This window comes from Brassica napus, chromosome A7, assembly GCF_020379485.1.
Source record: "Brassica napus cultivar Da-Ae chromosome A7, Da-Ae, whole genome shotgun sequence".
NCBI lineage: Eukaryota > Viridiplantae > Streptophyta > Magnoliopsida > Brassicales > Brassicaceae > Brassica > Brassica napus.
In genome coordinates, this window is record NC_063440.1 from 15,561,218 (window position 1) to 15,588,033 (window position 26,816).

Consider the following 26,816-nt stretch of genomic DNA (forward strand, 5'->3'; position numbering starts at 1 on the left):
AAAATAGATTAAGAGAATTAAGGTAAATTTTTTTTACATAAACACTCATGTTGAAGCTTAAATCTATAGTACAAAAAATAATACTTATTTTTAATTAAAGACTTAAAGCATACTAGATCTTGACCGGCACAACCGTGCAGTAATTATTTCAACTTTTATAAACATACGTATTTGTTTTAAACATACATATACAATTTTATAGGTCACATGCAATAATTTAATTTATAGTTTTAAATTGTCACTGGTATTTTTCTTATTAAGTTTAAGTTATATTTATGGGAAATGACACTTAATTTAACACTAACTTAGATATTTAATTGAGGGTATACTTGTATTTTAGATTTTGGCCATACATCTATGTTAACCTATATGTAAGTTTTGGCCATACATATATGTTATATCGAATTATTTGTATGATTTAAATGTTTGATTCAATAACCTATACTAAGTCTAATTCATAAAACGTCTGTTTCATTTAAATTATGGAACCAAAAATAGTAGTGTATTGTCTTTGTCATTGTTATTTTAAATCTGCTTTTTCTACATTATATCTGCAGCTTTATTGAAGTTTATTATGTTGTCTATTGGTGATTCAAATTTTAATCTTTTGGTTGTATTACTCCATAATTCTTGGATTATTTGCAATGAGTTTCGGTGTTAATTTTTTTTGGAAATCTTTCATCTATGATATATCACGTTATACAATTAACATTTTATACCTTCCATTACATTTGATGATTGAACGGATTGAAAATAAACATATAAATATGAAAAAACAAAATTTCAATCATTTGTCAGTCATTGAAGTTAGTGACATAAATTATTACAATACATATTGCACTTTCAAAACTGCACAAGATAAAAATAGTACAAAAATAATGTCATTAATGAATAATATATAAACTTAGTCTATATAGAAAGAAATAAGAATGATTGCATTTATGTTTACAAAGTATTCATATACTCCTATTATTAAAATATAAGTTAAACCGATCACTATATTTAATAACACAAATCGATTGTACTATCAAAATAGCATTTATAAACAAATTGTTAATATTGATATCACATTTTTAATCATGTGGTATAAAATTTTAATTGAAAATCATATCTGATAGGGATCCAAGATTTAATTGAAAAATGTTATATTTAATATCATAATTTCAATACAAAATTGTACATTATTTTAATTATAATTACAAAATTATTAAGATATTTAAAGGTTTGTTTTAGTGAAAAAATGAAATATACATTTTTATTTTAAACAAAGACGAAATAAATAAAATATTTTAAGGGTTTGTTTTAGTGAAAAATGAAAAATATATTTATATTTTAAATAAATATGAAATGAATTAAATAATTAAAATAAAATGTTTGTTTTAGTGAAAAGAATAAATTTATATTGTAAAAAAAGTATGAAAAGGTTTTATTCGGATGCAAATTTAGAGAAAATAAAAGAATATCTATTTGATTAGTTGGTTTTAAAATAATTTAAAAATTTATACAAAATATCATTTAAGCAAATTTCTAAAGAGTGATCCAGATAAAAAAATCACTCATAAAATAAGTCATGACTTCTATTTTAATAGATAAGTGCTCTACATTGCCATAAGTTTCTCTACAACAAGAAAATCAAGATAATCAAGTTTTATTAAGAAATTCTAAAATTATAGCCCAAAATCTTAAAATTGAAATATGTTGGCCTTAATTTTTTCTATAGCTTTATGTTTATCTATAAAATTTTAACTAGAATTTGTTGTGTTGATGATGCCTGGAGAGAGAAAGATATATACACCGATAATGATGGTACTGTCAAAAAATAGGTTTAACTGAATTGATGATGGGAGCAATGAATCTTCAACGTAGTCTATCACATTTACATGTTGAGTGTGAACCTCTCATATGGACAATAGAATGGACGAAGACCCAGTGGCGGACACAAGATAACGGCTACGGGGGCATGTGCCCCCAACTGTTTAAAAAAAATTCTTCCTTAAATACTATAAAGTTTATCAAATGTTTCTACTCTAAAATTAATCACAATGGTAAAAATTACTGTGCCCCCAACTAATTAGCTTTCTACATCCGCCACTGCGAAGACCTATTAAATTTCTTGATGTAGTATTCGTGACTGATCGTTCTCAATTGGTGAAAATGGTGTCGTCACCTAAAGAATTACTAGTCTTGTATACATATGGAAAAATTTTGACGCAGTGAGACTTTCTTCCCTAACTTTTAGATCATACATATTCTAAGAACACAAACAATTATAGCGGACAAACTTACACGTGGTGCAAGATATTTTTTTTTCAGTTATGTTTTATGTTGATTCTATCATTCTAGTTTGGCTATCTGAACCGCTAAATTTAGTTGATGTTATAAAAAAAATTAAAATATTTATAAAGCAATAAAATTTAAAAATAAAGCTACAGAATTTATAATTTAAATTGTAAAACAAAAATCCAAAGTTACAAAATCGGAAGGAAATATGGAAGGCAAAGGTATTATAGATAAGAAATCTCCACCGATTCAAGATCTTGTCTATATAATTATAATTATATGGAATTACAATTAATTATAATAACATGATTGACGAGTTTAGAAGCTAATCAAATTAATCATTTGGATTCGAAGGCAAGGAACACATTATCTGGATTCACAAGAAACGGAAAGGAATAATTTTTCTATTTTTAAACTCTTGCTAATATATAATACAAACTACTCAGAGACTTGATCATGTGATTTAATCAGGCAACTGTTAGCGCAATTAATATTCGAATCTTCTCACTCGCTAATATGATCTAACCTAAGATAATAACAATTAATAAAAACTATATAATATAAAAACTATTCATATTAATTAGCTTCTTCACGAGGAATGCCCCCCAAAAAAAAAAAGAGGAAAGAAAGACGATTGATTCATCTTCTGATTCCCTTCGCTTCTGCTGGAGACAATGTCGTGAAAAAGCTCGATCCTTTCTCTTAGGTACGGGTCTTCACACCAAGACGAAGAGATCTCCTTCTCTCGAAAATGTCTCGCGAAGGTCTGGAGATCAAGGTGGTGGATCCGCCGCCGCAGCCGCCGGTAAGCAACGTCTCCGCGGCGCGATCTTCTCCGGGGGGGAGGCAGCGCGCTTCTTTCGCGGAGTTTCGGCCTTTCAAGCTCTGGTTCCCGTGGCTGGTTCCGGCTATCGTGGCGGCTAACATTGTGCTTTTCGCTGTTTCGATGTTCATCAACGATTGCCCTAAGAACTCGCAAAAGTGCTCCGCTAGGTTTCTCGGGAGGTTCGCGTTTCAGCCTATGAAGGAGAATCCTCTCCTGGGTCCCTCTTCTTCCACGTGGGTATCCCTAAAGCTTTCAACTTTATGATTAACATTGAGAGGATCTGATCTTGTGTAAGTGGAGACTGTGTAGTTACTTTGATGTTATGTGTTGTTTCGTGTTAGGTTGGAGAAGATGGGGGCGTTAGAGGTAACAATGGTGGTGGATAAGCACCAAGTGTGGCGCTTGTTCACTTGTATATGGCTACACGCTGGTGTTTTCCATGTACTTGCCAACATGTTAAGCCTTATCTTCATCGGTATTCGGCTCGAGCAAGAGTTTGGATTCGGTATGGATCTTATATTGTCTTTGTCTTTATTATGGATGCAGTTTGCTGGTCTTTTAGTTGTATCATCCTTTTTTTTTACAGTACGCATTGGATTGCTCTATATGATATCTGGATTCGGTGGGAGTTTGTTATCATCTCTCTTTAACCGGGAAGGTATATCCGTTGGTGCCTCTGGAGCATTATTCGGTTTGCTTGGCGCTATGCTTTCTGAGCTTCTCACTAACTGGACTATATACGCAAATAAGGTGAAAAAGATGATAAAAAAAAATCACTTACACTTCCCTCCCATGAATGAATGATGATGTTGTGTGTCTAAATGATTCATATCTCCATTTGCAGTTTGCGGCTCTTTTGACACTCATCTTCATCATAGCCATTAATCTAGCAGTAGGTATTCTTCCGCATGTAGACAACTTTGCCCATCTCGGAGGGTTCACTTCCGGGTTTCTTCTAGGCTTTGTTTTCTTGATCCGTCCTCAGTATGGATACTTCAACCAGAGGAACAACCCTCGTGGCTACGCTGCACCTTCTGCTAAATCCAAACACAAGCCGTACCAATACGTTCTCTGGATCACCTCTTTACTGCTTTTGATTGCAGGGTATGCTTCTTCTTTTTTAGCCACCAAGAATCCATTGAAATACAGAGTTTAACGCAAGTTTGTGAAATGTTTTTGTTAGATATACCGTTGGGCTCATTGTACTTCTCCGAGGGACGGATTTGAACAAGCACTGTTCTTGGTGCCATTATCTCAGCTGTATGCCTACGTCACTGTGGAACTGTAAATCTCAAAATATGTACTGTAAGGTAAAAAGCTCTTCAAATTTTTTATTTTTCTTTTGAAACTTTTATTAAAAAAAAGCTAAGAATGGTGATTTGGTGCAGTCGAGCCAGATTGGGAAGCAGATGAACTTGACGTGTATAGCTAACGGGAGAACAGAGATGTATACGCTTGGTAACGAGAACCAGTCTCAGATTCAGCAGATGTGTTCCCAGTTATGCAGCTGATACCACCACCACTAAAACATCTAATTGCTTTTTAGACAGTAGGGAATATCTTGGAAAGGGACAAAAAGATGGTTCATTTAATTTGATTGTTCCTCGTTGATCATATTATTGTCTGGTTCTACTTTCTTGTTTCATTGCATATGTCAGACTATTCGTATTTATAAGAATCAGTAACAATGAAGCTGAGGGTAAAAGACAACTTTTGTTGCGGTGCATACCAATGCTCTCTCTTTGAATCTCGTCATCAACTTTGTTTTTTCTTTTTCAATTTCACTGCATTTAGTACGTGTGGTCACAGACCGTTATGATATAAGTTTGAAAACAATAAAAATTGTTCCTGAAGCTAAGCTTGATAGTTGTGTTTGTGCATTGTCTTGTTTTGTGAGTGTGGATGCTATCTTCTCGCCGGATGAAATGTTCCACTTATCCACCTTTAACCACTAATCGATAGTATATTGATTGAATACTAACTATGGTGATATTTATCCTTTTCTATAATAAAATAATCATATTTGAGTGGGAAGTAAAAAGTTGGAAATTATTAGTTAAACTATCTAATCATATTTTATTTGTCTTACATAGTGCGAATATGATAATCTCACCACCGACTGACTTTCATAACAATAGATGATTAACAATAACAAACAAGATATAATATTGACTACAGTATTGTTTGGTTTCTCTTTAATATATGAAAGATAACAACTTAGATTCGAATTGATCATATCCTTAAACGTGTTCACATTAACAATTTCATCATAACAAAAATCGTAAATATGTAAACTGAAGAAAAATTAGTAGATAAAACAATACTCCAAAAAGTTTTAGCTTTGTGGATGATAATACATATATATATTTATAAGTATTTATGTTTTAAACCTTAAATAATAATTTATTAAAAACAAAATATAAAAGAATCATAAAAACTAGAAAAGGATCTGCAAGTGTGTTAACTCAAAATTTTCATATGATACATATTTTTTTTGAAATAGTTAAATCTCACAACAATCCAAAAAATAGCTATTTATATTTTAGACTGAATTGATTATAGTTACTATTCTTGTATCACTCCAGTATGATCCAGCTAAACAAAACAACTCTTTAGATCACTCCACTGATAACAATAAGGATATTGAAATTACTATTACAAACAGTCAATTAATTATGAATCAGTATAAAAGTTACCATCAACATCAAATAAATAGCGCCATCAACCATCTATAAAAAGTGCAATAATCCATTTGTAAGTTTGCCAAAAAAAAATTTCTAAACGGTTTAACTGAATCATTTGGTTAATTCAAGTATTGTATCTAAAAACCTGGCAACTAATGGCGCCAAGTTGTCAAATATTATAATCGTGTAATTTCACTCCACATAACAATATAAAGAAAATAAACTCGTCCAGGATCCTCTTTCAAACTCGAAAGGCTTCCTGACCGAGTGGATTTCTGATTCGTATAAAGAGGACATAGGACAATTTAAATGTCCTTTTTATTAAATTATTGAAAAAACTGTATCTTTCATCAATTTGTTCTTCTCTATTAGTTTATAATAATACATACAAAAACAATACCTATATCCCCACCCACTTACACAGACCATTTCCTCCAACACAAACTTTTCCTCCATAGCATCTGAATCGGCGCATCTCAAACTCAACAGGTACCATTGCAAACTTTGTTTCTTACTAAAATATATAAAACCTATCTACTTGGTGTTACCAAACATCACCGCTTTGTGATTAGTTCTGTTTTGCTGTTTATTATCTTGATCAGGGAGAGTAAAAAGATTCAACCTCTAAACCAGGTTTTCTCTCGGAGACTTTCAGTATTAAGGGTTTCTTGTGGAACAATTCTTAGGGTTTGTTAGGGTTCTTGAGAAAACTGATGGGTTCTTATTCTGCTGGGTTCCCTGGATCATTTGACAACTTCGATTTCAATTATGATGACGTCTTCTATTTGGATGATCAAGCTTTACTAGAAATCCCATCTCCCTTTCCTCCTCCTCCTCCAGCTCCTCCTCATCCGGATCCATATTCACATGCTGCTGATGCTGAATCTGATTTCTCTGATTCTGTTCTGAAATACATAAGCCAAGTGCTTATGGAAGAAGACATGGAGGAGAAGCCTTGTATGTTTCACGACGCTTTGTCTCTTCAAGCAGCTGAGAAATCTCTCTATGAAGCTCTCGGCCAGAAGTACCCTGATCATTCTGAGCGGTTGGCTCATAGTCCTGACGGTTCTTCTCCAGGTTATGCCTCAAGCACCACTTCATCTGATTGGAGTTTTGATTGTCTGGAGAACAGTAGACGACCTTCTTGGTTGCACTCACCCATCCCCAACAACTTTGTTTTCAAGTCTACTAGATCCAATCCCAAGCCTTCTGGTGGAAGTAACGTGGCTCTCAAGTCAAGTTTTAATAACGATTTGGTTTCTAATATGTTCAACGACAGCGAATTGGCGTTTCAGTTCAATAGAGGTAAGGAGGAAGCTAGTAAGTTCCTTCCAAAGAGTTCTCAGTTAGTTATAGATGTGGAGAGTTACATCCCACCAAATGATGATCCTAAGGAGCATCACTCTGTGCTCCCTTACAGAAGCACCGGTAAGAAAAAACATTGGCGTGAAGATGAACATTTGCTGTCTGAAGAAAGAAGTAAAAAGCAATCAGCTGTTTACGTTGATGAAGCTGAGCTATCTGAAATGTTTGATAAAGTTCTGTTATTCGGCCGGCCTAAGGAGCAACCTCTATGCATTCTTAACGATAACTTCATAAAAGAAACCGCCAAAGATTCATCATCAAGTTATAAAAGCGACGCAACGCAACAGAAGCATGCAGCTAGTGGTAACAGTTACATGAAAGAGACACCTGATCTGAGGACACTTTTGGTCTCATGCGCACAAGCTGTGTCTAGTAATGACCGTAAAATGGCGGAAGATTTGTTGAGACAAGTAAGGCAGCATTCTTCATCTCACGGAGATGGCACAGAGAGGTTAGCTCATTACCTCGCAGACAGCCTCGAAGCACGCTTGGCCGGGACGGGTACGCAGATTTACACCGCCTTGTCTTCCAAGAAAACATCTGCTTCCGACATGCTGAAAGCTTACCAGACGTACATATCCGTCTGCCCGTTCAAGAAAACAGCCATCATATTCGCTAACCACAGCATCATGCACTTGGCTCCTACCGATGCCAAAACCATCCACATCATCGACTTCGGCATCTCTTACGGCTTCCAGTGGCCTCCTCTGATCCACCGCCTCGCTTGGAGACGCGGTGGATCGTGTAAGCTTCGGATAACCGGTATAGAGCTGCCTCAACGCGGGTTTAGACCGGCCGAGGGAGTTAATGAGACGGGTGAACGGTTGGCTAGGTACTGTCAGAGGTACAATGTTCCGTTTGAGTATAATGGTATTGCTCAGAAGTGGGAAACAATCAAACTTGAGGACTTGAAGCTAAGAGAAGGCGAGTTTGTTGCTGTGAACTCTTTGTTCCGGTTTAGGAATCTGTTAGATGAGACGGTGGCGGTCCACAGCCCGAGAGATGCGGTTCTGAAGCTGATCAAGAAGATCAAACCAAACGTCTTCATCCCCGCGGTCCTCAGCGGCTCCTACAACGCGCCTTTCTTTGTGACGAGGTTTAGAGAGGTTATGTTTCATTATTCTTCTCTCTTCGACATGTGCGACACGAGCCTGCCTCGAGGAGATCCGATGAGGGTTATGTTCGAGAAGGAGTTCTACGGGAGGGAGATCATGAACGTGGTGGCGTGCGAGGGGAGTGAGAGAGTGGAGAGGCCTGAGAGTTATAAGCAGTGGCAGGCGAGGGCGATGAGAGCCGGGTTTAGACAGCTTACGCTTGAGAAGGAGCTGGTTCAGAAACTGAAGCTGATGGTGGAGAGTGGATACAGAAGCAAAGAGTTTGATGTTGATCAAGATGGTAACTGGTTGCTTCAAGGCTGGAAAGGCAGGATTGTGTATGCTTCGTGTACTTTGGTTCCTATGTAGACGTTTTTGTCTAACGTCCCAAGAAACTGATTCTCAGTTGGGTTTGTACATGTTTAGTTTAGGTTTATTTCCTTCTTGGGGGGTTTCTATTTCTGTAACATTATCAAGTTAGGGTGATTAGACATAAGATCTATATACGAACTTATGTTATTTGTAAACAGTTTCATGTTTAATGAAAAAAAAAGAGTATTTGTACGGAAAATGGCAGAAAATCCCTCCCACTTGGCTAATTTGAAATCCAAAAAACTATCAAGTGTCATGGTTCTTTTTTTTTTTTAATTCAAACATCGACTTTATATTCACTAAAGAAGGGATACAAGATTTTACACCACACAAGTGCTTTAACCTCACTTACAAACAAAGGATTTAGTATTATTTAGGATCACTACTTGGACCCTACACTATCAAATGCAAATCTTTGTTGTAATTTCACCCCAATGAACACAAACTTCTCCTACTACTCAGAAAAGTCGATTCTTAAACCTACTAATTAGACCACACGAGACGAAAGCATTGTTGCTCCATAGATGACAAACACTATCCATAGTGTCGTGGTTCAATGGTTAAAATTTACATTTTGAAAGTTTTTCTTTGTCAGAGTCCACATTTTTAATGACAAAACAATATATACTTTTGTGGTTTATAAGAGACTAGTCTAATTTTTTTCTATCCAGATACACAAAATTAAAGAAAAGTGTTTATCTACAAAAAGTAATTCTAGAAACAAAAAAGTAATACACAATTTTTATTTGTAACAGAAGTAATACACAAAATTTTATACAATTTTTTTTTTAAAAAATACCCTTATTTAGTTATTATCAAAAACTTTTACTTTTGATTTTTTTATCAAATTAACTAAAAAGTAAATTTATATTATAAAACTCCTTTAATATAATGAATCAATGATTGATTTTTTTATTTATTAATAGTTTGATACCAATATGTTTTAAGGTTCAATTTGTTTATTTTTTATTAATTTCCAATATTTTATAATTTTGTTTTTTTTAACACACAATTTGTTTTAAAGTTAGTTTTTATAATTTGTAATAATATGACGAAAAGAGTAGGAAAATAATAATTTCAAGAACCCCACCCCAACCCCAAGTGTATTGAATTGAACTTTCGACAAAAGAATAGGGGCGAAAAGGCATAATATACTACAGACATGGAAAGTCAAGTCAAACGAACCACCACAAAGATTCGAGCCTCCCCCTCTCTCGTCCAGGTCTTCTTCTTCTTTCCCCTCGAACTATCCCCCACGAACACAACGCATCTGTAATAATAACCCAAAAGACTGCTGCTTTCTTTTTTAACCTCCTACTTCAATCAGCTTTGTTTCACACACTTCATCAAATACATCTGTAAGCAATGACATCGCCTTCCTTTGATTAGTCTATTACAACCTTTGACCCTTCTCTTCCTGTCCTTTCTTAGGTTGTCAAGTCTCCTTTTGTGTGGTTGTTGTTGTTTTCTAGAAAAAAATGGATCCAAACTTGTCCCTCAACCTCAACGCCTTCGAGTATCTCGACGAGAGTCTCTTTCTCGATTCGTCTCCATCATTCGATTTCGATCGAAACCCTAGCTTCCTCGCCGACCCAACGGAGGAGCCTGACGAAAACGATTCCTCCACTACTCTCCTGAGGTACGTCACTCAGATCCTCATGGAAGAGAGCGCTGGCGACAAGCAGTCCATGTTCTACGATTCCTTGGCGTTACGAAAAACCGAGGAGATGCTGCAGCAAGTGATCACCGACTCCAAAGCTCACTCCGCAACAAGCGGGAGCATAGGGTCGTCGTCGTCGTCGTGGTCGAGTAGTGTACCTGTGCATGAGATTGTTGTCAGGAGTATGTTTAGTGACGCGGAATCGGATTTACAGTTTAGGAGAGGGCTTGAGGAAGCTAGGAAGTTTCTTCCTAACAGCGACCAATGGGTGTTCAATCTCGAAAAGCCTGCTGTTCAAGTTATTAAAGAAGAGAGAGTTAAGAAGAGTCACCAGAGAGAAGTTCTTGATCTTGAAGAACAAGTTAGGAGTAGTAAGCAGTCTGCTACTAACGTTGAAGACGTCGAGGTTACTGATATGTTCGATAAGGTTTTGCTTCTCGATGGTCAATGCGATCCACAAACATTGTCGTCTCAAGAAACAATGAGTAACAAAAAGAAGAAGAAGAAGAAGAAGAAGAAGAGTCAGGTTATTGATTTTCGCACGCTCCTCACTCACTGCGCGCAAGCAATCTCCACAGGGGACAAAACCACGGCTCTTGATCTACTCTTACAGATAAGGCAAGACTCCTCTCCCATGGGCGACGCGTCCCAGAGGCTCGCTCACTGCTTCGCAAACGCGCTTGAGGCGCGTTTGCGAGGCAGTCCTGTCATCCAGACTTACTACAACGCCATCACCTCGTTGAAAGAGACGGCTTCGGATATACTAAAAGCCTACAGAGTCTACCTCTCCTCGTCTCCGTTCGTGACCTTGATGTACTTCTTCTCCTTCAGGATGATCCTCGACGCGGCCAAAGACGCCGAGGTTCTCCACATAGTCGACTTCGGGATCCTCTACGGCTTCCAATGGCCTATGTTTATACAGTACATGTCGGGGCGTAAAGACGTGCCGAGGAAGCTAAGGATCACCGGTATAGAGCTGCCTCAGCGAGGGCTGCGTCCTGCGGAGCGTATAGAGGAGACGGGGAGGAGGTTGGCTGAGTATTGCAAACGGTTCAACGTGCCGTTTGAGTACAAAGCCATTGCCTCTCAGCATTGGGAGACCATACGGTTAGACGAGTTTAACATCAGACCGGGCGAGGTTTTAGCGGTTAACGCTGGCCTTAGGCTCAAGACGCTTCAAGACGAGACGGGTGGGGAAGAGACTTGTCCGAGAGACGCGGTTTTAAAGCTGATAAGGAAGATGAACCCTGATGTGTTTGTACACGCGATTGTGAACGGTTCTTTCAACGCGCCGTTCTTTATTTCCCGGTTTAAAGAAGCGGTTTATCACTACTATGCTTTGTTTGATATGTTTGATTCGACGCTGCCGAGGGATAACCAGGAGAGGATAAGGTTCGAGAGGGAGTTTTACGGGAGGGAGGCGATGAATGTGATAGCGTGCGAGGAAGGGGATAGGGTGGAGAGGCCGGAGACGTATAGGCAGTGGCAGGTGAGGATGGTTAGGGCGGGGTTTAAGCAGAAACCGGTTAGGGATGAGATTGTGGAGTTGTTTAGGGAGAAGCTGAAGAAGTGGAGGTATCATAAAGATTTTGTGGTTGATGAAAATAGTAAGTGGTTGTTGCAAGGGTGGAAAGGTAGGACACTTTATGCTTCTTCTTGTTGGGTTCCTGCTTAGTGTTTGTAGTTTTTTTTTTTGTTTGTTACACAAGATCATGTAATCTTAGGAATAATCTAATATATCTTGTAGGATTTTGTAGCTCAAGTTCACCCTCAATATATATTCAAAACATTTTGTATTTTTAAAGTGTAAAACGGAATCTGCCATAGAGAGAGTTTTTGGTTGTGGTTCAGGCTTGGTTCAAGAACCTGTTGATGACACATTGACACTGATAGGCGTTTAGATATATGCCAGATTGGGCTTAAGAAGATTTACAGGAATGTTAACAGTCAACATAAGCATGGATACAATTCATGTGTCACTGTAACTCACTATTTTTGTTAAGAAAATATTTAACAAGATATTGAGCAAGAGAGTTCAACAAAATATTTAAAAGGGTTAAGAAAAACAGAGATTTGGGTTTAATGGGAAGAGTTTAGATGGAACCAAAGTGACATGATAACACAGAAGTGCCTTAAAGCACAGATCTTGAATGAGATGTGTTTCTGTCTGCCCATTGAACATCTTTACAGGTTGTTTATATGTTCCTTATATGATTCATTTTGAGACTGAAGATGAACAAGTATCACTTGAATAACATCTCATTCATTCAACCCAGTAACAATGTCATTTACTACAAAAACACAAACTATTATCAGAGATTTAAAAAAAAAAATAAAAAACTTATTAGAAGCAATAATTTAGAACAAAATATTCATTGCTAACAAGTGCCCCAACAACTGAAAACACTGAAGAACAACACTGTTTTTTTTCTTTTGTAGTTGTGTTTATTGCATCCTTAATAAAATTTACAATCGTAAGTCGTAACAGGTGAACTCACTCTCCTACGTAGGAACCACCTGCGGCTCAAGCGGCGGAGGAGCTCCTTCATCCACCACAGGCGCAACCGTCGGTGTCGCCTCCTCCTTCTCACTCTCTTCAAACCCAGACTTGAACCGATCATAATTAGTCACCTCAGCCGGTTTAAACGGACGCTCACCCAAAACTTTCAAAAGATCATCCTGATGCAGCACTTCCTTCTCCAGTAAAAGCTCAGCGATCTCAGCAACTTTCTCCTTGTGCGTCTCTATCAGCTCCACCGTCTTCTCATACGCTTTCCCCACCCATTCCCTCACCTCCTCGTCTATGATCGCACCGGTCTTGTTGCTGTACGGTTTGTTGAAGTCGTACCCATCGTCCCTCGGCGGAAACGAGAGCAGACCGACCTTGTCGCTGAAACCGTACACAGCTACTTGCGCGTATGTCATCTTTGTCACTTTCTCTAGATCGTTTTGTGCACCCGTCGAGATTTTTCCTATCAATACCTGCGTTATAAAAGAAGAAGAAACATCTTGAAAATGTAACAAGATTTATTACTAAATTTCTAAACGTAGGAATTTTTAGGGAAAAAAGTTGTTTCAAAATATAAATTGTTTTTAACACTTATTGTATTTATTGAATATTGTGTAACAGATAAAATAGTACATGTGGTTGAATTTATACATTAAATAATGCTTTTTCAAAATTAACAAATTTCTTAATATTGATGTTTTTAACATTTAAAGGAGGGAGGGAGTATATTAATTACATTGAAGGTAGCAGTTATGTTACCTGTTCGGCTGCACGGCCACCTAGAGTCATGCAAGTCATGTCAAAGAGCTGCTCTTTGGTCATGAGAAGGTTTTCATTCGGAACATATTGCGCAAACCCGAGCGCAGCTGTTCCACGTGGCACGATAGTCACTTTCAGCAATGGCTCCGCGTGTTCAAGGAACCAACCAGCAACCGCGTGACCAGACTCATGATACGCAACTGTACGACGCTCCAGTTTACTTATCACCTGTTCACACAATCAAAAAACATTCAGAAACAACAGAACACCTGTTGTCTGAAAAAAAAGAGGAAACTTACCCTGTTCTTCTTCTCAAGACCACCAATGACACGATCAATCGCAGATTCAAAGTGCGCCATGGTGACAGTAGCTCCTTCGTGTCTAGCGGCAATAAGAGCCGCCTCGTTACAGACATTAGCAATGTCCGCACCAGCAAAGCCAGGAGTGAGAGCCGCAAGTCTCTGAGAGTAATAAGAAGGCTCGTGATCAAGTTTAATCTTCTTCAAATAAATCTGAAAAATCTGATCACGCCCCTTGATATCCGGTTTATCAATGGTTATCTGACGATCGAACCGGCCAGGCCTTAACAAAGCCTTATCCAAAATATCCGGTCTATTAGTCCCAGCGAGAACCACAACTCCAGCCGTTGTACCAAACCCATCCATCTCAACCAGAAGCTGATTCAAAGTGCTCTCCCTCTCATCGTTTCCACCTAACCCCCCGCGTCCTCTCGCTCGACCAATGGCGTCGATCTCGTCTATAAAGATAATGCTCGGCGCAGCTTGTCTAGCTTCTTGGAACAAGTTCCTAACCCTCGAAGGCCCCACACCGACGAACATCTCCATGAAGTCTGAGCCTGAGATAGAGAGAAACGGCACGCCTGACTCTCCAGCTGTAGCTTTGGCTAAAAGAGTCTTCCCGGTTCCAGGAGGACCGACTAAAAGCGCGCCTTTAGGTATCTTGGCGCCCAAGTCTTCGTACTTTTTAGGGTTTTTGAGGAAATGCACAAACTCCATGATCTCCTGTTTAGCCTCGTCGCATCCAGCGACGTCCTTGAAGTAAATCTTGTTCTTGGAGTTTTTGTCAGCTCTCGTTATCGTGGCCTTGCCTATGTTGAAGATTCCGCGGCCGTTCTTCCCGCCGGTTCCTCCTAATCCGCCTATCCCGCCTTGCATCCGCCTAGCTCCGTAGACGAGAGTGCCCAGGAGGAGCAGAGTCGGCGCGAACCGTAGGAACTCTTGGAACCAGACCATTTCGGTGGTGTACGTGACGGGGACGAAATGGTGGGGATCGATGCCTAGGGCCTCTTGAGCTTCTTCGAGCTTCTCCTCGAAAGACTCGACGCTGCCGATGTTGAAGTAGTACTTGTACTGCCCGCCGGTTCTCTTGGCGGGGATGCCTTGGGAGTTGCCGTTTCCTTGGATGACAACGTCTTGGGATGTTTGTTGTTGTTGGTCTCTCGGTGTGCTTCTGACGTAGACTTTGGCTACTGATTTGTTTGAGACGTCTATGTGGTCGACTAGACCGGGCTCGAGAAGCTTGTTTTTGAACTCCTGGAAACTAATCTGAGAGGGATAGGTATAGCACGGAATATTAGTAAAAGGCATACGCAAGATTCAAGAATGTTACAAAGCTTAGAATAAAGATGCTTTGCCTGTTGCTGATCTCCAGAGCCAAATGAGAAAGAAGAAAGGAAAATAGCAAGAGCCAGCAGTGGAATTAGCAAGTTTTGGAACCTATTCGCAAACATATCTCCCAGGTTCTCGTTTTCATTCTTGTCTGAGCCCTCTGTATTGCAACAAAAAACATGTTTTGGATTATTAGAATCCTTTAGTAGCACCAACAGTTCTTAAAACAAGAAAAGTGAAAGAATAAAACAGATGAAATATCATACACAAAATGGTGCAAAGATGAGTAAAAATTCTAACAAGTCTCAAAACACCCAATCGATCTCCTTATTCTCAATACAACTGTAAAAAAAAGTCTAAGTGGAGGAGCAACAAGAAACGTCTCAGGTCAGGCATAACATTAATTACTAACACACTTGTTTATCAACCATCTTATTGAGTTAACAAAGTTCATCTTTTCAGCTGAAAGAAAAACAATCTCTACCATAAACCATCAACAATAACCTCCAAAGCTTTCTCACATCATCCTTACTGATACTAAAATATAAAACCAAAAACACTCTAGGACAGATCCAACAATCTCCAAACAAAACGAAAAAGTGAATACGTTAAGAATCAAAAACATCAATCAGGATATTAAAAAAAAAATGGAAGGGAGAGAGTGAGAGACCTTTAGACTCAGATTTGTGATCACTCTTGGGCTCTTGCTTTGGAGCTTTAGGAAAGTAGTTCTCATAATCTGCAATCCACACAACAAAACCCAATCTGATTTCACATTTAAAAACTAAACCAAAAAAAAAATTATCTCTTTTTATTTGCAAAAAAACATACTCTTCTTCTTGGGAGCTTCGTCGGAGAAGAATCGACCAAGTCTCGGATTAGCGAAGACACCACCAATCAAATCATTTTCAACAAGTCCCTTTCTACCAGTTAAGGAAGCAAAGTGCCGACTCAAGAACCCTAATCCACCTCCTTGATTCACCGACGCCGCCGCCTCAACAGCCGGCGGACCAATCAGCCTCGCCGATCTCACACCACCGCCGTGCAAAAACTAAATCAAACAACAAATAATTAAAAAACACACGATTGAAAGACGAATCTGAAAAGAAATCGAAACTGACCCTCGAACGAGAGACGGAGGAGCGGCCGAGCTTGGAGAAGAACATCGTCATAATTGAGAATCACTACGAGCAGAACGGGTTTCGCATAATATTTAAGAGAAAATGGCGATTCGAAGATCTGAACACAAAGGGGATTAGGGTTTCTCAGAAATAAAAGTTTGGGTTTTTAATATATTTTATTTTGATGGAGAGAGAGAGAGAGAGAGTCCCTTTTTATGAACTGCTTGGCAAACAAGACATGTACGCGTTCTGTTTTTTTTATTGTTGCTTGTTCTGTCTGAATGGATTATATCTTGTACCGTTTTTTTTTTAATTTGTTTCTAGAATCAACTAAACCGGTTATTGATTTTCCAATCTCAAACCGATTTCTAAAGAGAAGTTCGGTACAGATATTGGGCCTTCGACTAAATTGGGCTTATCTATTGTCCGAGAGAAAGTTAAGGTCTTATAAACAAATCCTATTACAACCATGCAATTTTCAATCTTTCTAGTTGAAACGCAACCATATACATAGAGCATGATTGCAAACTAATGAACTATAACTTAAAAGGTCATCGTTTCCATGTTTGTCAATCTACCATGCACACATATGTAGTACCTACAGGGCTGGGCTTGACTACAATCTGATCAAGCATGGGTTTGAGGCTAATATATGAACAGCTTAGGGGTCATTTAATTTTAACAAGAATCATTGTTGCTTCAATAGTTTAGTTTACTGTTTTTTTTTTTGGTCAAGATCATGTGTTCGAATCAGCCTTATACCGTATTTTACCATATTTGTTAGTAAACATCAATATATAAAAATCTGATTTAATAAACCATGCGATTCCTTATAAGTTATATTAAACCAACAAAATATGTGCTACCATATCAAATAGAACAATAATTTACCATTAAACCATGCTATAAACCCATACAGACTAATATTAGACAAGGAGACTGAATCATAAATACGCATTCACTATAGCCAGAACTATATCAAACTGATTACTAAACTACTCAATTAGGATTTGCATGTTTTTTAATAAAAACACGTATTCCAAATCAGATAACAAATAACCACCAACCCAAAGAAAATAAAAATAAAACATGTTCATCAAACCATTTTATTATATAAAAACAATCTGTTTTAGTTCTTGGTGACAACTCTAATTAAGTTCATTTCTTCCTTTCTCTTTTACTGCACAATAAAGCTTCTTAAAGCTATTTCATTTTCTATGTCAATAAGCTCTTATGAGCAGAATGTATCTTGTTTTGAGTTTCATTCACAAAGTGTACATAGTTTTTTTTGGAAGGAATTGACAGCAAGCGCTACAGCTATACTCAAGTCTTATGTTTTTCAAGATTGCCCACAATGAAATGTTTGTACAATGCCTGAATTGCTGAGGAACAAACATAAAATCAATTACAGCTTATTCACTACAATTCTTAAGAGATTTTGATCCTCTTTTATTTTTTGGGTAGATAATTAGCTCTTGTTCTGAATCAAGAGTCTTCTCTTTATTTCACTGAAAGTGGCCAACTTCCAAATAATCTGACACTAAGACACCAGCCAGCAGCATGATAAGAAACTTACGAGGGGATGATGATGAGTCACTCAAACGTCTGAGCCAAATCCGCCACCGCCCGGAGTAAGAATCTGTAGGATTTCACCAGCTTCCACGTGCACAGTATTCTTGCCTCCAAGATAGATTCTCCGTTTGTCTTTAGTGATGAGATAGTTTGCTCCACGAGCTCCATTTTGGCCACCGTTCAATCCACGTGGCGAGTGAACTCGTCTCTCTGACAGAATACTAACTACAACAGGCTTTCTAAACTCGATCTCTCTCACCAATCCATCTCCTCCCTTGTGCAAGCCACTGCCTCCACTCTTCTCTCTCAATCCAAATCTATGCAACAGAACCGGGTACCTGAAAATAAGCCCCCTTTTGTTAGTCTTATATATAGCTAGTGCAAGTAGGCTCGGTTTAGGGTAAAGAGGAAGTTTAAAGTACCTCTGCTCGAAGATCTCGGGATCAGTCATCCGCGTGTTCGTCATATGGCATTGGATTCCGCTTGTCCCGTCCCATGTCGGTCCAGCTCCACATCCTCCTCCAATGGTCTCGTAGTACCCAAATGTATCATCTCCGAATGTGAGGTTGTTCATGCACCCTTGTGAACAAGCACAAGCTTTGAAAGCTGTTAGTACAACATCTGTAACTCTCTGAGATGTTAGAACGTTTCCTCCAACAACAGCTGCTTTCTCGCTTGGCGACAGAAACGAACCAGCCGGTATACGGATCTCAACCGGAGCTAGGCAGCCTTGGTTTAGGGGAATGTCGACATTAACCAAACAACGGAGGCAGTAAATAACTGCTGCGGATGTAACTGCTTCCGGTGCGTTCCAATTACCGTATACTTCAGGGCTTGTGCCTGTAAAGTCGAAGAAGGCTTCTCCTCTGTCAGCATCAATCGTGAGTTTTAAGTGAATCACGGATCCGTCATCCATGTAATCCTCTTCTTCTATGGTCACAGAGTTACCAACTCTTGAAGTTGGTGTTTCCGAGGAAACTCTAACAGCGACAGATTTCAGCATTTCTCTCACTGCTTCTTCTGCGTTAAGCTGCACGTACTTCATGTAAGCCTGAACAGTTCCAAGGCCATATTGCTCAATCAGCTCTTTAATTAGAGCAATTCCTCTCTGGTTGGCAGCTATCTGAGCTTGAAGATCCGAGAGATTGTCCTGAATCCTTCTCGTTCCAGGAATCTTAGCTGTTGTTTCATCAGAAGAAGGGAACTGCAGAAGTTTGATGATTCCTTCTTCCTGGAAAACTCCTTTTTCAACGACTTTAAACGCTTTTATAGCAGCGCCTTCCTCCCAAATCGCCTTTGAGAAAGGAGGCATGCTTCCTGGAGTTATGCCTCCAACTTCCGCATGGTGACCTCTGCTCGCCACAAAGAACACAAGCTTTCCCTTGTCGAAAACAGGCGTGATAACGGTTATATCAGGCAAATGGCTACCACCGGCGCATGGATGATTCGTCACCAAAACATCTCCTTCGTTCAGATTTTCACCCCAGTGTTTGAGCTGCCAGCGAACAGTACTCGACATGGCACCGAGATGAACTGGAACATGCGGAGCATTAGCAACTAAACCGCCGTCAGGACTAAACAAGGCACAAGAAAAATCCAACCTTTCCTTGATATTCGTCGATATGGAAGTACGTTGCAGGGTTCTTCCCATTTGCTCAGCAATACCCATGAATCTGTGATTAAAGATGGACAGTTGAACAACATCTGCAACATTCTCCGCAAGCTTCACACTGCTCACTGCAGCCTCTAACTCGATTCTAATGTTCCCGTACTTTGTTATTATGGATTTACACCGAGGCTCTACAATAACTGTACTATTGCCGTTCATGATGATCGCAGGGCCAGGAATCTCATGGCCAAATCCTAAATTCTCTAACTTGAACAACGGTGTGTCATGCCATCCGCCTTCAAAGTAAACCTTGTAGTGACTTTCAACCTTAGGAGCACCGGGTGCAGCTTCAACTGCCCGTGGTTTTAGTATACTAGTCACTCCAATTCCCCGAACTCGAACATCACATATAAGAAGACTTCTGTTCTGAAGTTTGAAGCCATACTCTTGTTCAAAGAGCTTGAGAAACTCAGCAGCATAATCAAATGTTGATCCTTCTCCAGTTTTCTTACCCTTCACCATGATCGCTGTATCAGTGCCGTCATATCTTATGTTCAAATATGTCTCAGTGGAGATATTCTCATCACTAAAGCCCTGCTCCTGAAGTTTCTCTTTCACTTCTCTCAGTAATAAAGCTTCCCTTCTAAAGACCTCCGAAAGAGACTCAGGGCCATAAACAGCTGAATATGGCTCTTGGGCATCTTCAATGACATCTGCCAAACCCATTCCGTAAGCACTCAAAATTCCACAGTATCTGTGAACAAGAACTTCTTTCATGCCCAAAGACCTAGCTATTGCACAAGCATGTTGCGGTCCAGCGCCTCCAAAGCACGCAAGTGCGTGGTTCTTTGTTTCGTGACCCTTCATCTCCGTCAATTGCCGTATGGGACGGCACATCGTCTCATTAGCAACACTCACAAACCCCATTGCTATTTCCTCCACGGTCATGTCCTTTGCAGATGGATCCTGGCTCCTTCTATACGAATTTATCTGTCCTGCAAGCTTCTCGAATGCTTCTCTTGTTGCTGCTACGTCTAAGGGCTCATCTTCGTTGGGACCAAATATGGATGGAAAATAATCAGGAATAACAAATCCCAAAACAAGGTTGGCATCGGTAACTGCTAAATCCCCTCCTTTCCGATAACAAACCGGACCTGGGTGAGCACCCACAGAATCAGGTCCAACCCGGAAAGCACCAAACTGAAACTTCAACTTGGACCCACCACCTGCAGCAACAGTGTTAATGTCAAGCTGTGGTGCTTGTATGATCGTTCCAGCAATCTGAGTTTCTATAACTTGCTCGTAACTTCCGTCATAGCGACTAACATCCGTTGATGTACCACCCATGTCAAATCCAATCAGCGGTTTTTCAGTTTCGAGACCGAAGAGTGTCTGCGAGTAACCAACAACTCCTCCTGCTGGACCTGATAACACAGCCTTGTGCCCTGAGAACCTACTCTCTGGTGCTAGACCTCCATCAGATTGCATGAAGAGAACATTCACTTTCCCGAGATCATCGTCAAACTTGGAGATGAAACCGGACAAGTACTCTTTGATCACAGGTGTTAGATAAGCATCCACGGTGGCAGTAAGACCCCGAGGAACAGCCCGGACCATCGGAGTCAAAGCAGAAGACAAAGAGACATGTCTAAAACCCATCTCTAACGCCAACTTCTCCACAGCCAACTCATGTTTGGGATACGTGTAGGAATGCATCAGAACAACAGCCAAACAACTAATCCCTTCATCAAGCAGACCCTTAAGCAAGGGTTTCAAAGCCTCTTCGTCAAAGGGCTTGGCAACTCTAAGAAGCTCCCCAGACACTCCCTTAACCAAACCCGCCAAGGTATCATCTTTCTCAAGGGAAAGCTCAACTCTTTCATCAACCTCGATAACCTCTTCGTAAAGATTGGAGGGTTTGGCCACAGTAAGATCAAAGATGTCAGGGCGAGCTTGGTTACCTATCTGGAGCAAATCTTTAAACCCTTTAGTAACACACAAAGCTATCCTTTCACCTTTCCTCTCCAACAAAGCGTTTGTTGCCACGGTCGTACCCATCCTTATCCACTGAATCTTATCCGTTGGTATCTTAGACGCTCTTGGGATCTTCTTCCCCGTGTACTCCTCCAGTATCCTCCTGATTCCTTCCACCGGAGCGTCGTCGTAGTTGGCTGGATCCACCGATAAAAGCTTCAAAACACGACCGTCCGAGTGACCTGGGATCTCGGCGTAAACGTCAGTGAAAGTACCTCCCCTGTCTATGCAAAACCTCAGCTTCCCTTCTACGACAGTTCCCATCTCTGCGTACATAGTCAAATCTCAGATTGACACAGGATCGGTTTTTAAGAGATCACAAGTTAGATCCATTAGATCGTAAGAAATCAATTAGATGATCGTGATCAGTGGTTGATAACGAGATTTGAGGTAGAATCAATTTCAAATTAAACTACGAGAGTAACCAATCGGTGAATCAAAAGTCAGATATTGATGAATATATATATACCTTTGGCCGGAGAGGAAGCTCGAAGAGCGAGTTTTAGCAGAGAGTCAACAGAGCTCAGTGGGTGAATGATGAAATGAAGGTGATGACGATGATCTGGAAGGATATGGGATCAAATCTGATTTGGCCCTCTTTTATTTTTTATTTATTTTGCATTAAATTTCAAATACAACAAAAAATAACTAAAAAATCAAAAGACATCAACTTATTTACTAAGTTACTAGATGTATTTCCCTCGTATGCAAGCTTAATCGTTTAACAAATATTTTTTAGTTTATTTTTTATTAATTCAAAAATCAGCATAATAATTTATTATTTATATTTTCAAAGAAATTAAATCAAATATATATATGACAAAAAATTAATTAAATATATATGTTTAATTAAAATTTATTAAAGATAATATTGACTTTAACTACTGAATTTATTATAATTATTTTATATTTTATTTTTAAATTTTATAATTGAAAAATATGTTTTAAGATAACACACAATATATAAGAATTATCTTATTTTAAGAAAAGTTAATATTATTAATAAAAATTCGTTTTTGTTTATATAATTAATTATATATAAAATTCATTAAATGTATTATAGATATTAACCGCTCTAACTTTCAACGTGAGAGCTCTGTTGCTAAAAATTACTTCGCAAATAATAGTATAGATCCCACCCGTAATCTGACCCAATAACCCGATCTGGCTTTTAACCCAAATTCGTCTTTTTCCACTTCCTCCATTTATGTTTTTTTAACTTTTTCACTTAAAAAAAAAAACAAAATCAAAATTTTTATTCATATATTCACTGATTTTCTTTTTCTCATCTTACATCAATCAATTCATAATCATGTTTAATCAATTGTATCTTCTACAAAGTGTTTTATGTTCGGGTTTATGATAAAGAACGCATAGTATTACTAGTATAACTAGTACAATTCAAACTAGTATAACTAGTATATCTGATACAACTTTGTAATTAATATGGTGATATTTTGTTTTCAGTGTATGAATGATCCTATAAGAAAGAATGATGTAGAACTACTCAGACATGTTGGTATAATATTTCTCTGATTGAATGTGTCAAAATACATAAATAGTTTATTTTCAATAATATTTGATTTAATAATGATTTATTTACAAGTTGTATTAGTTATATTAGTTGTAGCATTTCCGAAAAAATCATCGTCATGTTCTTGGTCACAAAGCCGAAGAAAGTAGCCGTGGAGCCGGAAGTTACAGTAGAAAGATATTTAGAAGAGTATGCAAAAGATGATGTAAAAATAATCATGAGTTCGAAAATGATGAATATGCATTCATGAAAATAAGATAAGAAATTGGCCAATTGTAAACACATACAAGAAGAATATGGTAAAACCTGCACATTTCGATATGAAGAGATAACATATCAATGTTTGTTGTATTTCTATCAAGCGAATGAAAACCTAAAACACCAAAATATATAAGAAAATATGGATTATGTATGACAAGTTTAATTAGTACAACTAGTACAACGAAAAAATAGGTATGACTAGTATAACTGATATAACTAATTTATTTTAATAACCAATTTTCAGTTGTAACGTAGTTGTACTTTGGCTTTAAAATTTAAAAATTGAGTTCTACCATGTGTTGGTAAAAAAAAAAAAGAGTTCTACAATGTAAAAATATAAACAAATCAGTTGTACCATTTTTTATGTGTTCATACTATGTATAACATATTGTGGAATCATATTTTGTAAAAATATTGTTGATGTATGTTGTTCCTAATAATGTGACTAAACAAGTAAATCAACATTAAAAGTATAAACTAGATTATTAAGCTTATGTGATAGTGTAATAATTGTCAAAACACTCAAAAAACTAAGAGAAAGCTTTCCCACTTTACAGTTTAGATATTTGATTGTTGTCTCGTACGGATTACCCATTTACATAATTTAAAATAAAATAACATAGATGTACTAGTATTCGATTTGTATCGGTTTGTACATAGTTGTATTAGTTTTTGAAGTTTACTAGTTTGTATATAGTTGTACTAGTTTTTAAGTTGTACCGGTTTATACATAATTGTACTTTAGCAGTAAAATAGAAAAAACTAGTTGTACAGCATAAAATTTAAACTTAACTCCATTGTACCAGTTCTTTTATGTTTCGATGCATTTGCCCCAAGAAATGAAAGCATCAATTTTGCTAATCCATATACCGTGGAAATCAAACTCGTTAGACAAACAACTAGTTTTGTACATAGTGAAGGTGGTCTGCTTAGTCAACTTAATAGTCTTTTAAGAAGGACAGAGAGAGCAAAAGCTCGACCTAATTCCCTTTTTCTGATGTGGAGATTGTTTGTCTGATATACAACGAAACACACTTGAGATAATTGAGACGAGAAGATCGATTGACCAAGGAGATAACATATAATAGATAAGAGTATATTTTTGCTATCAGAACTAGGGGTGGGCAAAAAAACCGAACCGAACCGATCGAATCGAACCGACTGAACCAAAACCGATTCGAACCAAACCAAAGTCCATTTCAAATCTTTCAGTTGAGATTTTTCCAACCCGAACGGTTCAGTTCAGTTCGGTTTAAACCGAACCGAACCGATAAACTGAAGTGTTTTTATAGTTATTTAAATTAAAAATATTAGTAATATCAAGATATTAAAATCCTAAGATTAAGCCCACGTAATTTCCTTTTGCACGAAGGAAATCCTAATATAATTTAATTTCCATGACACTTCGTCTAACTTTTGTAATATTCGTCATTAAGCCCACATAATTTTTATGTTAATTTTTTTCAATAGCGTATACTTTTAAACCCTAAAATTAAAACCTAAGCCAAGTCTAATTAAATTGAATTTAATTTACATACTTAATTTTTGATTATGTCCAACGCGATTATTTCATGACAACCATACATGTATGTATTAAAACATGATTTCTTGTACAATAAATAAACTAAGAGAAATCCGATTAAATCGAACCGAACCGAAGTACAAACCAAATCGAATACAAGCCAAACCGAATATAAACCGAACCAAACATAACTGAACCGAAATCGATCCAAACCAAACTAACTATGATTTACTTCAGCTGGAAAAATTCTAGAACCGAACCAACTAAACCGAACCGAACTCGAACCGAACCGATAAAATAACCGAAATGCCCACCCCTAATCAGAACTGATGGTTTCTAATTAAAATCAGGATGAAAATATCTCATCACACATAGATAAGAGTATATTTCAAAAGAAGAATAAATAGGGGTATTTTTCAAATTTAAAGAAAAAGAAATATTTTTTTCAAATTATCCTGTTTATATATTTAAATATCGACATATATAAAACTTGGATTGTATAATTTCAGTTCAGTATAGTTAAAATTTTCAGTCGAGAGTAATCAACCCAGACGTATTAACAACCTACTTTTGCATAATTTACCTTAGCAGTTTGGTTGGTATCTCAATCCCGGTTAGTCCGGTTTGGTAGCTACAGTCACCAAGTTGCACACACTTCGGACTCGACATGATTGTTGTATTTAGTGTGGAATCACAGAAAACCTTTATGCTCAAAGCCTCAAAGTTTAGGTTCACAAACTAAAATCATATATACACCTAAAAATGTGAGAGAAGGAAAGAAATAACAAATTCAATTATTTCGGCAACTCAGGCATGACCATAAGCCCGGCCACGGCCAAGTAAAATCCGCGAACTACCAGACAACATATAGGAAGGAATCACCATGAAACCATCTTCTGGCTGTTCATTACTCAATTTCTGAACGTTCTTCATCATGGATCGCTGCACTAGTGAGCCATCGACGGCTAAAGGCACAGTCACCAGATAGTACGAGAAGCATCCCACTTCCCTTGCCGAAGGTGCAATACAGGTCACAACGACATACACAACGTGCAAACCCCTGAAAGCTTGAACCACCATCACTTCCCCATCCTTTTCTTCCTGAAGGATCGTGGTCTTATCCAATCTAACGGTCACAGAAACGTCCCACACAAAAGGAACCACCTCGTCTTTGTGCTTAGCACGTACGTGGCTGTTGAGATCCTTGTAATAGCCAGTGTAGTTGCAGTCAAGCACGGGGCAGGAGCACGGGGCGAAAACACAAAGCTTCTCGTGGCTAAATCGATTAACGTATAACATTCTCTCCTTACACCCGTACTTGGCGTTGGTACATGAGACTCTAGACGTTTCTATGACCTTCTCCATGGCTCTGCAGCGAATGTAACCGACGGGTAACGTGCAGGACGGGCATATGTTCCTGACTTTGGTGCAGCACAGAGAACAAGCTAGATGACCATTATCACACTAAACACAGAACTAGAGTTATTACATCTGAAGGTTATCAATCAGAGAGGGAGGAAGGAAGAAAAACCTGAAAGATGGGAGCCTTGAGGGGCTCGCAGCAAATAGGGCAATCGAGAACATCTGGATCCAAAAGCGTTACGGAAAGAGAAGATTCTTTGCTTGTTACGGGATCTGCAGCAATTCGTCTTGCCTCTTCTATCGACACTTCACGTTCGCTGTCATCGCTCATGGATTCAATTTGACGGTCGTCTTCTTCGTCCTCTTCACCGGAACTTCCGGCTGTTTCTTCATCTTCGTCGATGGAAGGAAGGCGCTGTCGTTTGCGGGATTGATGGTTGCTTGATCCTTCTCCGTCGTCGCCTCCAGAAACTGAGAATCTCGCCATCTTTTGATCGGATCAGATCTATCTATTCGACTCCTGAAGAATCTTTTATAGAGCAATCAAGTTATAGGTGGATTGGGGAAATACTCAAACCGAACCGGTTTAAACATTTTCAGGAAGAAAAAGGTAGCATGCTCTAT

General features: G+C 38.2%; 5 protein-coding genes across 8 annotated transcripts; 2 read left to right on the forward strand and 3 right to left on the reverse strand.

Moving 5' to 3' along the window:
- Nucleotides 1-2,862: 2,862 nt before the first annotated feature.
- Nucleotides 2,863-4,832, forward strand: LOC106352635 (RHOMBOID-like protein 1). The gene is made up of 6 exons (XM_013792261.3): nt 2,863-3,339; nt 3,448-3,611; nt 3,693-3,856; nt 3,951-4,210; nt 4,290-4,416; nt 4,495-4,832. Exons 1-6 carry the CDS (start codon nt 3,032-3,034, stop codon nt 4,615-4,617), a joined length of 1,146 nt encoding a protein of 381 aa, XP_013647715.2. The 5' UTR covers nt 2,863-3,031; the 3' UTR covers nt 4,618-4,832.
- Nucleotides 4,833-6,056: 1,224 nt separating this feature from the next.
- On the forward strand, nt 6,057-12,143 carry LOC106352634 (scarecrow-like protein 34). 3 transcript variants are annotated; one of them, XM_022697070.2, is made up of 3 exons: nt 6,129-6,279; nt 6,393-8,614; nt 10,153-12,143. In XM_022697070.2, the coding sequence occupies exons 2-3, from the start codon at nt 6,504-6,506 to the stop codon at nt 11,954-11,956; spliced, it is 3,915 nt and encodes a 1,304-aa protein (XP_022552791.2). In that variant the 5' UTR covers nt 6,129-6,279; nt 6,393-6,503; the 3' UTR covers nt 11,957-12,143. The 3 variants fall into 3 exon arrangements, with proteins under 3 accessions (XP_048592850.1, XP_022552791.2, XP_013647712.2); XM_048736893.1 differs by lacking the exon at nt 10,153-12,143 and having other exon boundaries at nt 6,057-6,279; nt 6,363-8,813; XM_013792258.3 differs by lacking the exons at nt 6,129-6,279; nt 6,393-8,614 and adding an exon at nt 9,696-9,979 and having other exon boundaries at nt 10,053-12,143.
- Nucleotides 12,144-12,608: 465 nt separating this feature from the next.
- On the reverse strand, nt 12,609-16,560 carry LOC106352633 (ATP-dependent zinc metalloprotease FTSH 3, mitochondrial). Its single transcript, XM_013792257.3, has 7 exons — nt 16,299-16,560; nt 16,009-16,228; nt 15,848-15,916; nt 15,204-15,337; nt 13,849-15,114; nt 13,550-13,777; nt 12,609-13,263 (listed from the first exon to the last, which is right to left on the reverse strand). The coding sequence occupies exons 1-7, from the start codon at nt 16,347-16,349 to the stop codon at nt 12,784-12,786; spliced, it is 2,448 nt and encodes an 815-aa protein (XP_013647711.2). The 5' UTR covers nt 16,350-16,560; the 3' UTR covers nt 12,609-12,783.
- A 1,056-nt stretch (nt 16,561-17,616) lies between these two features.
- Nucleotides 17,617-22,140, reverse strand: LOC106352632 (5-oxoprolinase 1). 2 transcript variants are annotated; one of them, XM_048736895.1, is made up of 3 exons: nt 21,983-22,140; nt 18,293-21,779; nt 17,617-18,208 (listed from the first exon to the last, which is right to left on the reverse strand). In XM_048736895.1, the coding sequence occupies exons 2-3, from the start codon at nt 21,775-21,777 to the stop codon at nt 17,896-17,898; spliced, it is 3,798 nt and encodes a 1,265-aa protein (XP_048592852.1). In that variant the 5' UTR covers nt 21,778-21,779; nt 21,983-22,140; the 3' UTR covers nt 17,617-17,895. The 2 variants fall into 2 exon arrangements, with proteins under 2 accessions (XP_048592852.1, XP_048592851.1); XM_048736894.1 differs by lacking the exon at nt 21,983-22,140 and having other exon boundaries at nt 18,293-21,789.
- A 3,379-nt stretch (nt 22,141-25,519) lies between these two features.
- Nucleotides 25,520-26,816, reverse strand: LOC106352637 (E3 ubiquitin-protein ligase SINA-like 10). The gene is made up of 2 exons (XM_013792262.3): nt 26,362-26,816; nt 25,520-26,294 (listed from the first exon to the last, which is right to left on the reverse strand). Exons 1-2 carry the CDS (start codon nt 26,677-26,679, stop codon nt 25,638-25,640), a joined length of 975 nt encoding a protein of 324 aa, XP_013647716.2. The 5' UTR covers nt 26,680-26,816; the 3' UTR covers nt 25,520-25,637.